General features: G+C 47.6%; 1 protein-coding gene across 1 annotated transcript; it reads left to right on the forward strand.

Moving 5' to 3' along the window:
• The first annotated feature begins 2,163 nt into the window (after nucleotides 1-2,163).
• LOC117401978 (ATPase GET3) lies at nucleotides 2,164-8,957 on the forward strand. Its single transcript, XM_059008176.1, has 6 exons — nucleotides 2,164-2,429; nucleotides 3,416-3,563; nucleotides 4,799-4,947; nucleotides 5,660-5,810; nucleotides 7,422-7,529; nucleotides 8,721-8,957. Exons 1-6 carry the CDS (start codon nucleotides 2,281-2,283, stop codon nucleotides 8,940-8,942), a joined length of 927 nt encoding a protein of 308 aa, XP_058864159.1. The 5' UTR covers nucleotides 2,164-2,280; the 3' UTR covers nucleotides 8,943-8,957.
• The last annotated feature ends 647 nt before the right edge of the window (nucleotides 8,958-9,604 follow it).

The following is a 9,604-nucleotide window of genomic DNA, read 5'->3' on the forward strand; positions in this document are numbered from 1 at the left end:
CAAATCCATGATTCATTCTTACATGATGTCATGCTGTTCTATATATCGTGACGTCATTTTTACTTCTATCTTTGAATCTGTATTAATTCTAATTAACACTACTTTATATCAACTTATATATTTATTATATCATGCGATGCTGGCTCTGAGGATCAGTCTAGATTTGGCCTCCCCAGCGCATCAGCATGCACAACTCTTGAATGAATTTCGTTTATTTAAATGTTATATATTTATTGAAGTTAATCAGTTCATTCTTTTCTGTTGAGTCCCGCTGGCATAATCGTGTTCACTCTATTTATCCATTTACTTTCTTTTATTCTTCTATATGTCGCATTGTCTAATTTGAGCTGTTCTAATACTACAAACTTTACATCATTTATGTCATGTCCCTGACTGGTGAAGTGCTGTACTATTGGTTCATTCATTTTTTTATTTCTAAATTCTGAATTTAGTTCTGAATTCTTTTATATAAAGTAGTTCCAGTCTCTCCAACATATTTGATTTCATCACATTTTTCACAGGCTATTCCATAAACAACATTGCTATTTTTACAGTAGGTATTAGTTTTTAGTGGATATGTGGTGTTCTTATGTTTAATTATATTTTTACTTTTGTCTATGTATTTACACACTTTACATGTACTGGTGCACATGTTCGTAGAACCTATTTTGTCAATTATTCTTTTATGTTTACTGTGAACTAAAATATCACCTAAATTAGCTTCTCTTTTGAATGCTACAACTGGGGCCTTAAGAAATACTTTTTTTTAATTTTTCTGAATTATGTAGAATCCGCAAGTGTTTCCAAACTATCTTAGAAATACTGGGCAAAAGTTTAGAGTAAGTCATTATTAATGGGACTCTTTTGACCTTTTAATCTCTCTTTTTATAATCTAGCAGATCATCTCTTTCTAGTTTATCCACTTTCCTTAACTCCGTCTCTATAATTCTTTCTTTGTATCCTCTTTTTTTAAAGATTAATTTTTAATACATTTCTTTGTTTCACTTTTCTTTTGAGCATATTCTTCGTACTCTTATTCCTAGACCCTTTGGGATTGCCCTTTTAGTGTGTGTCGGATGTGCAGAGGACATGTGTAAATACTGGTGCATGTCAGTAGGTTTACAGAAGAGGTCAGTCTCAATTGAACCTTCTTCATATATATATGTGAAGTTCCTCAAATGAAGACAACAGCACTTAACGGGTTCATAATATTAATAATTCTCCGCTCCGCCTGCACTAGAAGACTAGCTCTACCTCCGCTACGCTCCCCTGCCTCCAAAGCCCGCTCCTTCTCCACCCTTGCTCCGCAGTGGTGGAATGACCTTCCTACAGATGTCAGGACTGCCCAGTCCCTGACCACATTCCGGCGCCTCCTTAAGACTCACCTCTTCAAACAGCACCTGTAGAACTCCTCTGTTTGTATCCTGGGACACTATCACCCTTCATGTAAATGTGCTTTATTTTGCTCTTATCTGCCCCCTATTTTACTGCATTTAATCCTGTACTTCAGAATACTGTAATCTGCCAAGTGTTTAACCTGTAGTATTTTGTACTTAATCATATCCTGATGTAACTATCACTATTTAATCATATCCTGATGTAACTTTCACTATTATCTGCTGTATTATTGAATTGTGGTTTGTCACACTTGAACAAATCTTATTGTATTTCTTGTTCTTATTGTATTACTTGTATTGTAACACTTGAATGTATTTGTTTTTGTTTACGACTGTAAGTCGCCCTGGATAAGGGCGTCTGCTAAGAAATAAATAATAATAATAATAATAATAATAATAATAATAATAATTCAGGAGCTTGAACCTGCAGCTGTTGTTTTTTTTTTTAACAATGACGCGCTTACGTCATGACTGCTTTCTTGTAATGGTTTATTCCTATCCTGCACGGCACAGCGCTCGCTTTACACACACACCCCCCCACACAGACCGACAAGATGAATCCCTTACGATTCCTTTCCTCTAAGCATTTTCCACGTACAGAATTGGGACTGCTCGTTTTTATTTTAAATATAAATTGCGTTTACGTGGTGGTGGTGTTGTTGTTTTTCTGGAATATTCTGACCCGCACACCCCTTTAAGACACCCCGAGTTGGTACGCACCCGGGTCGATGAAACTGTGCCCGCGTATCCGCCATCTTGGCTCCGGCCGGCCGTTGGTTCGGCTCTGCTTAGCGGAGCCCAAATGGCGCCAGTTTCCTAACCGCCTCTCCGCTGTTGTAACCCTTCGGCGCTGCGAAACATCACCGCCTGACCCGCTCCCAACATGGCAGCAGCAGCCGCAGTGGAAGAGGAGTTTGAAGACGCGCCCGACGTGGAGCCGCTGGAACCCACTCTGAAAAACATCGTCGAGCAGAAATCGTTGAAATGGATATTTGTCGGAGGGAAAGGCGGCGTGGGCAAAACGACTTGCAGGTGAAGCGACATACCGAATATTAATATTAATATATTAATGCTGACGAGACCGCAGTACGCGTCTCTGTTTACACGCATTAGCTCATTTGTTACGTACATCGTTTTCTACATTTGATTTAAAAAAAACAAACAGAATTTAAATAATACGTGTTATTAATAAATGCGTGTTTTTTTTTTCAATTCTGGGTTTAGAAGACACGACGTGATTTTAGTCTGTCTATCTATCTATCTCTCTCTATCTCTCTCTATCTATCTATCTATCTATCTATCTATCTATCTATCTCTATCTATCTATCTATCTATCTCTATCTCTCTCTATCTATCTATCGATCTATCTATCTATCTCTCTGTCTGTCTATCTATCTATCTATCTATCTATCTATCTATCTGTCTATCTATCTATCTGTCTAGTTTGTTTATTTTTGGTACAGGGGTTCCTGTATATTTGGCCCCATGTTAAACGTATATAACAGGGCAGCAGTGTGGAGTAGTGGTTAGGGCTCTGGAGCAATCTAGGTAAAGTACCTTGCTCAAGGGTACAGCAGCAGTGTCCCCCACCTGGGATTGAACCCACGACCCTCCGGTCAAGAGTCCAGAGCCCTAACCACTACTCCACGCTGCTGCCCACAATAGTGTTTACACCCTTTAAACCAACATGAATTCTACTTACAGAATATAGCTTATTAACAGATTGTTTTAATTTGTTTTTATACTGGGCAGTGTGAATAATAATATTTGTATTATAACATAATCATTGTGATTGGCTTCCAATGAAAAGCAGCTGAACAATTTTAATTGACTGACAGACAGCGGCTTCAGGTGAAGTAATTTGCTGATGCTGCTGTCCTGAGAAGCCCGTTTTATCGGGACGCTGCGGGTCGGGATTCTGCTCGGTGGTGTGCTGGAAGCGGCTGGTTGTGGATTGGGGGTGGATTTGCTAACGCGTTGGGGGTGGATTTGACCCGAGCCCTGCTCGCTCTCTGTAGTTGCAGCCTGGCTGTCCAGCTGGCGTCGGTGAGAGAGAGCGTGCTCATTATCTCTACAGACCCCGCCCACAACATCTCCGACGCCTTCGACCAGAAGTTCTCCAAGGTGCCCACCAAGGTCAAAGGTTACGACAACCTGTTTGCCATGGTGAGTAACAACCTCCGGGGGGGGGGGGGGTCCTGGGGTTCACAGCTCCCCTCAATGAAGTCTAGTATTATTATTAATATTGAAATGATCAGGAGCCAGGAGTTTGAGCAGGGTTACAAACTCACACTAGCCCTGCTGCTGCTGCACCCAGTCCTGGGGTTCACAGCTCCCCTCAATGAATTCTAGTATTATTATTAATATTGAAATGATCAGGAGCCAGGAGTTTGAGCAGGGTTACAAACTCACACTAGCCCTCCTGCTGCTGCTGCTGCTGCTGCTGCTGCACCCAGTCCTGGGGTTCAGAGCTCCCCTCAATTAAGTCTAGTATTATTATTAATATTGAAATTATCAGGAGCCAGGAGTTTGAGCAGGGTTACAAACTCACACTAGCCCTGCTGCTGCTGCTGCTGCTGCACCCAGTCCCGGGGTTCAGAGCTCCCCTCAATTAAGTCTAGTATTATTATTAATATTGAAATTATCAGGAGCCAGGAGTTTGAGCAGGGTTACAGACTCACACTAGCCCTGCTGCTGCACCCAGCCCTGGGGTTCAGAACTCCTCTCAATGAAGTCTAGTATTATTATTATTAATATTGAAATGATCAGGAGCCAGGAGTTTGAGCAGGGTTACAAACTCACACTAGCTCTGCTGCTGCTGCTCCTGCTGCTGCACCCAGTCCTGGGGTTCAGAGCTCCCCTCAATGAAGTCTAGTATTATTATTATTATTGAAATGATCAGGAGCCAGGAGTTTGAGCAGGGTTACAAACTCACACTAGCTCTGCTGCTGCTCCTGCTGCTGCACTCCGTCCTGGGGTTCAGAGCTCCCCTCAATGAAGTCTAGTATTATTATTATTATTGAAATGATCAGGAGCCAGGAGTTTGAGCAGGGTTACAAACTCACACTAGCCCTGCTGCTGCTGCTGCTGCACCCAGTCCTGGGGTTCAGAGCTCCCCTCAATGAAGTCTAGTGTTATTATTATTAACATTGAAATGATCAGGAGCCAGGAGTTTGAACATTTAAGCTGCTGGTAAATCTGAACGAGTCGCAGCGTGAATAAGCCTCACCTGTGTGTGCAGGTTGTCTATTAGGAGCTGTTCATGCAGCTGTAAGGGGGAAGGCGTTTAACATCAAACTCCTGGCTCCTGAGCATTTCGATTTTGTTTCCCTGGTTCACGCTGCGGTTCAGCTTCAAGCTCAGCGGCTGACCGCTCAGTTTTTCTCTTGTGCGGTTTGCAGGAGATCGATCCCAGCCTGGGAGTGTCCGAGCTGCCTGATGAGTTCTTCGAGGAGGATAACATGCTGAGCATGGGAAAGAAGATGATGCAGGAGGCCATGAGCGCCTTCCCAGGCATCGACGAGGCCATGAGCTACGCAGAGGTCATGAGGTGAGCCTAGCCGTCCGCACCGCCGGTGCCCCCTGGGGGAGGGAGGCTCAGTTACCTACAGCTGTGGCCACAAGTTTTGTTTCGAAAGAGGACAGTTCTGCATTTGAGTTTGTAGTTGTTAGTTTCAGAATCAAGGTCTGTTTTTATCCAAGTGACCTTGTGTGTCGGTGTGTGTGTGTGTGACGGTGTGTCAGTGTTTGTGTGTCAGTGTGTGTGACAGTGTGTCAGTGTGTGTGTGACGGTGTGTGTCTGTGTGTCAGTGTGTGTGACAGTGTGTGTGTGTCAATGTGTTTCACAGTGTGTGTGTGTGTGTGTGTGTGTGTGTGTGTGTGTGTGTGTGTGTGTGTGTGTGTCAGTGTGTGTGCGCTGGGGGAGAATGAAGACATTGTAATGAAAGAGTATTTATCTACGTCACAGACATTTTGACATGTTTCATCTCGTGAACAGCAGCACTGTGTGATTCTTCTGCGTCGCACGGATTTTCAAGCTGTATCTTGGAAACTCCGCTCATTCAAATGTTGATTAAACTTTCTATATCCAGAGGACCAAAGTCTCAGTTCCAAATTGATTTTAAATATTGATCTCGTCTTGAAAGGTAGCATATCGGTTTAAAAGTAATAACTTCTGCAGCTCTGACCTGCATAACCGTATTTCAGTCACTTGGCATGTGTGTGTTTTTTAAAACTTCAGTCCATTGTCTTGCTGTTCCCAGGTTAGTGAAAGGCATGAACTTCTCAGTGGTGGTGTTCGACACTGCCCCTACTGGCCACACCCTGCGACTGCTCAACTTCCCCACGATCGTAGAGAGGGGGCTGGGCAGACTCATGCAGATCAAGAACCAGATCAGCCCTTTCATCTCGCAGGTACGTCTCGCACACGCACACGCACATCCCTCTCCTGAGCTGCAGTACTGTACAGTCACACACATGTGATGTGATGCAGGTTGCTTGCTCTCTCTCGTCTCCTCACAGAGGTGTGATGTGATGCAGGTTGCTTGCTCTCTCTCTTCTCCTCACAGAGGTGTGATGTGATGCAGGTTGCTTGCTCTCTCTCTTCTCCTCACAGAGGTGTGATGTGATGCAGTCTGCTTGCTCTGTCGTCTCCTCACAGAGGTGTGATGTGATGCAGGTTGCTTGCTCTCTCGTCTCCTCACAGAGGTGTGATGTGATACATTCTGCTTGCTCTCTCTCGTCTCCTCACAGAGGTGTGATGTGATGCAGGTTGCTTGCTCTCTCTCTTCTCCTCACAGAGGTGTGATGTGATGCAGGTTGCTTGCTCTCTCGTCTCCTCACAGAGGTGTGATGTGATGCAGTCTGCTTGCTCTCTCTCGTCTCCTCACAGAGGTGTGATGTGATGCAGTCTGCTTGCTCTGTCGTCTCCTCGCAGAGGTGTGATGTGATGCAGTCTGCTTGCTCTCTCTCGTCTCCTCACAGAGGTGTGATGTGATGCAGTCTGCTTGCTCTGTCGTCTCCTCGCAGAGGTGTGATGTGATGCAGTCTGCTTGCTCTCTCTCGTCTCCTCACAGAGGTGTGATGTGATGCAGTCTGCTTGCTCTGTCGTCTCCTCGCAGAGGTGTGATGTGATACAGTCTGCTTGCTCTCTCTCGTCTCCTCACAGAGGTGTGATGTGATGCAGGTTGCTTGCTCTCTCTCGTCTCCTCACAGAGGTGTGATGTGATGCAGTCTGCTTGCTCTCTCGTCTCCTCGCAGAGGTGTGATGTGATGCAGTCTGCTTGCTCTGTCGTCTCCTCGCAGAGGTGTGATGTGATGCAGTCTGCTTGCTCTCTCGTCTCCTCGCTGAGGTGTGATGTGATGCAGTCTGCTTGCTCTCTCTCATCTCACAGAGGTGTGATGTGATGCAGTCTGCTTGCTCGCTCTCGTCTCCTCACAGAGGTGTGATGTGATGCAGTCTGCTTGCTCTCTCTCATCTCCTCACAGAGGTGTGATGTGATGCAGTCTGCTTGCTCTCTCTCATCTCCTCACAGAGGTGTGATGTGATGCAGTCTGCTTGCTCTCTCTCGTCTCCTCACAGAGGTGTGATGTGATGCAGTCTGCTTGCTCTCTCTCGTCTCCTCACAGAGGTGTGATGTGATGCAGTCTGCTTGCTCTCTCTCATCTCCTCACAGAGGTGTGATGTGATGCAGTCTGCTTGCTCTCTCTCATCTCCTCACAGAGGTGTGATATGATGCAGTCTGCTTGCTCTCTCGTCTCCTCACAGAGGTGTGATATTGCAGTGTGATGTGATGCAGTCTGCTTGCTCTCTCTCGTCTCCTCACAGAGGTGTGATGTGATACAGTCTGCTTGCTCTCTCGTCTCCTCACAGAGGTGTGATGTGATACAGTCTGCTTGCTCTCTCGTCTCCTCACAGAGGTGTGATGTGATACAGTCTGCTTGCTCTCTCTCGTCTCCTCACAGAGGTGTGATATTGCAGTGTGATGTAATGCAGTCTGCTTGCTGTCTCTTGTCTCCTCACAGATGTGTAACATGCTGGGTCTGGGGGACATGAACGCAGACCAGCTGGCCTCCAAACTGGAAGAGACTCTGCCTGTGATCCGCTCCGTCAGCGAGCAGTTCAAAGACCCGGTAATCACACAGCGACCTGAATCTCTTCCTCTTTCCTCAAAGACGTTTTCCGCACCTGAAACAAACCACTGTCAGGTTTTTATGCCTGTGAGTTCGCTTGCCCTGCAGCTAAACCCGAGGCAGCCCGCTGTGACAGCAGCACGGTTATTCAGTCCGTGTCAGTAGCTTCACTGAATTGTGAATTTCAAGCCCTGCTTGAAGCGTCGCCTGTATGATATCAGAAGCACAAGCATGTTTTCAGTTGTTTTGAAAGTTTCTTGGTTTGTTTTTTTCTCAAGGAGAGAAGTAGAGGCGATCGATATGAACAGTCCCTGTGACAATGCCAGGCTAATGGGACACTGCGTGTATTCAAATGAATGTGTTTATGGGGGTGTAGTTTTGTAGCGCGTTACACTGTTTTGAAAACGTTTTGAACGTTGCTGGAGATGTGTAGTGTGTGTACAGAACAGAATGTGTTACTTGAGACTCTGAATCACAGTTTGGTTTTTGATAACAAGCTTCCCCCTCTGTGTGTGTTTCTGTCTCCCTGCCTGTCTGTCTGTCCTGTGTGTGTGGCTGTCTGTCCTGTGTGTGTGTGCCTGTCTGTCTCCCTGCCTGGCTGTCTGCCTCCCTGGCTTTGTGTCTGTCCTGTGTGTGTGTGTCTGGCTCTCTGGCTCCCTGTCTGTCCTGCGTGTGTGTGTCTGACTCCCTGTGTGTGCGTGTGTCTGGCTCTCTGGCTCCCTGTTTTTGTGTGTGTGTGTGTGTGTGTGTGTGTCTGGCTCTCTGGCTCTGTGTGTGTGCGTGTGTGTGTGTGTGTGTGTCTGGCTCTCTGGCTCCCTGTGTGTGTGTGTGTGTGTGTGTGTGTCTGGCTCCCTGTGTGTGTGTGTGTGTGTGTGTGTGTGTGTGTGTGTGTGTGTGTGTGTGTGTGTGTGTCTGGCTCTCTGGCTCCCTGTGTGTGTGTGTCTGGCTCTCTGGCTCCCTGTGTGTGTGTGTGTGTGTGTGTGTGTGTGTGTGTCTGGCTCTCTGGCTCCCTTTGTGTGTGTGTGTGTGTGTGTGTGTGTGTGTATGTGTGTGTGTCTGGCTCTCTGGCTCCCTGTGTCTGTGTGTGTGTGTGTGTGTGTGTGTCTGGCTCTCTGGCTCCCTGTGTGTGTGTGTGTGTGTGTGTCTGGCTCTCTGGCTCTCTGGCTCCCTGGCTCCCTGTCTGTCCTGCAGGAGCAGACCACGTTCATCTGCGTGTGCATCGCCGAGTTCCTGTCTCTCTACGAGACGGAGAGGCTGATTCAGGAGCTGGCCAAGTGCAGGATCGACACCCACAACATCATCGTCAACCAGCTGGTGTTCCCGGCCTCCGAGCGGCCCTGCAGGATGTGCGAGGCGCGCCACAAGATCCAGTCCAAGTACCTGGACCAGGTATCAGAGCAACACTACCCCTAACCCTCAGTCCCGACCCCTAACCCTGCAACGCTACCCCTAACCCCCAGTCCCGACCCCTAACCCTGCAACGCTACCCCTAACCCCCAGTCCCGACCCCTAACCCCAGTCCCGACCCCAAACCCTGCAACACTACCCCTAACCCTCAGTCCCGACCCCTAACCCTGCAACACTACCCCTAACCCTCAGTCCCGACCCCTAACCCCTGCAACGCTACCCCTAACCCCCAGTCCCGACCCCTAACCCCCAGTCCCGACCCCAAACCCTGCAACACTACCCCTAACCCTCAGTCCCGACCCCTAACCCTGCAACACTACCCCTAACCCTCAGTCCCGACCCCTAACCCTGCAACACTACCCCTAACCCCCAGTCCTGACCCCTAACCCTGCAACGCTACCCCTAACCCCCAGTCCCGACCCCTAACCCCCAGTCCCGACCCCAAACCCTGCAACACTACCCCTAACCCTCAGTCCCGACCCCTAACCCTGCAACACTACCCCTAACCCCCAGTCCCGACCCCTAACCCTGCAACACTACCCCTAACCCCCAGTCCCGACCCCTAACCCTGCAACACTACCCCTAACCCCCAGTCCCGACCCCTAACCCTGCAACACTACCCCCTAACCCCCAGTCCCAACCCCTAACCCCCAGTCCCGACCCCAAAC

The sequence above is a fragment of the Acipenser ruthenus genome, chromosome 36 (genome assembly GCF_902713425.1).
Source record: "Acipenser ruthenus chromosome 36, fAciRut3.2 maternal haplotype, whole genome shotgun sequence".
NCBI lineage: Eukaryota > Metazoa > Chordata > Actinopteri > Acipenseriformes > Acipenseridae > Acipenser > Acipenser ruthenus.

What these genes read in the sequence shown, in the direction of transcription:
- LOC117401978 (XM_059008176.1), top strand. Translation starts at nt 2,281, where the DNA reads ATGGCAGCAGCAGCCGCAGTGGAAGAGGAGTTTGAAGACGCGCCCGAC. An exon ending in ACGACAACCTGTTTGCCATG is followed by an intron (nt 3,564 to 4,798) that starts GTGAGTAACAAC and finishes TGCGGTTTGCAG; the next exon opens with GAGATCGATCCCAGCCTGGG. An exon ending in TCAGCCCTTTCATCTCGCAG is followed by an intron (nt 5,811 to 7,421) that starts GTACGTCTCGCA and finishes GTCTCCTCACAG; the next exon opens with ATGTGTAACATGCTGGGTCT.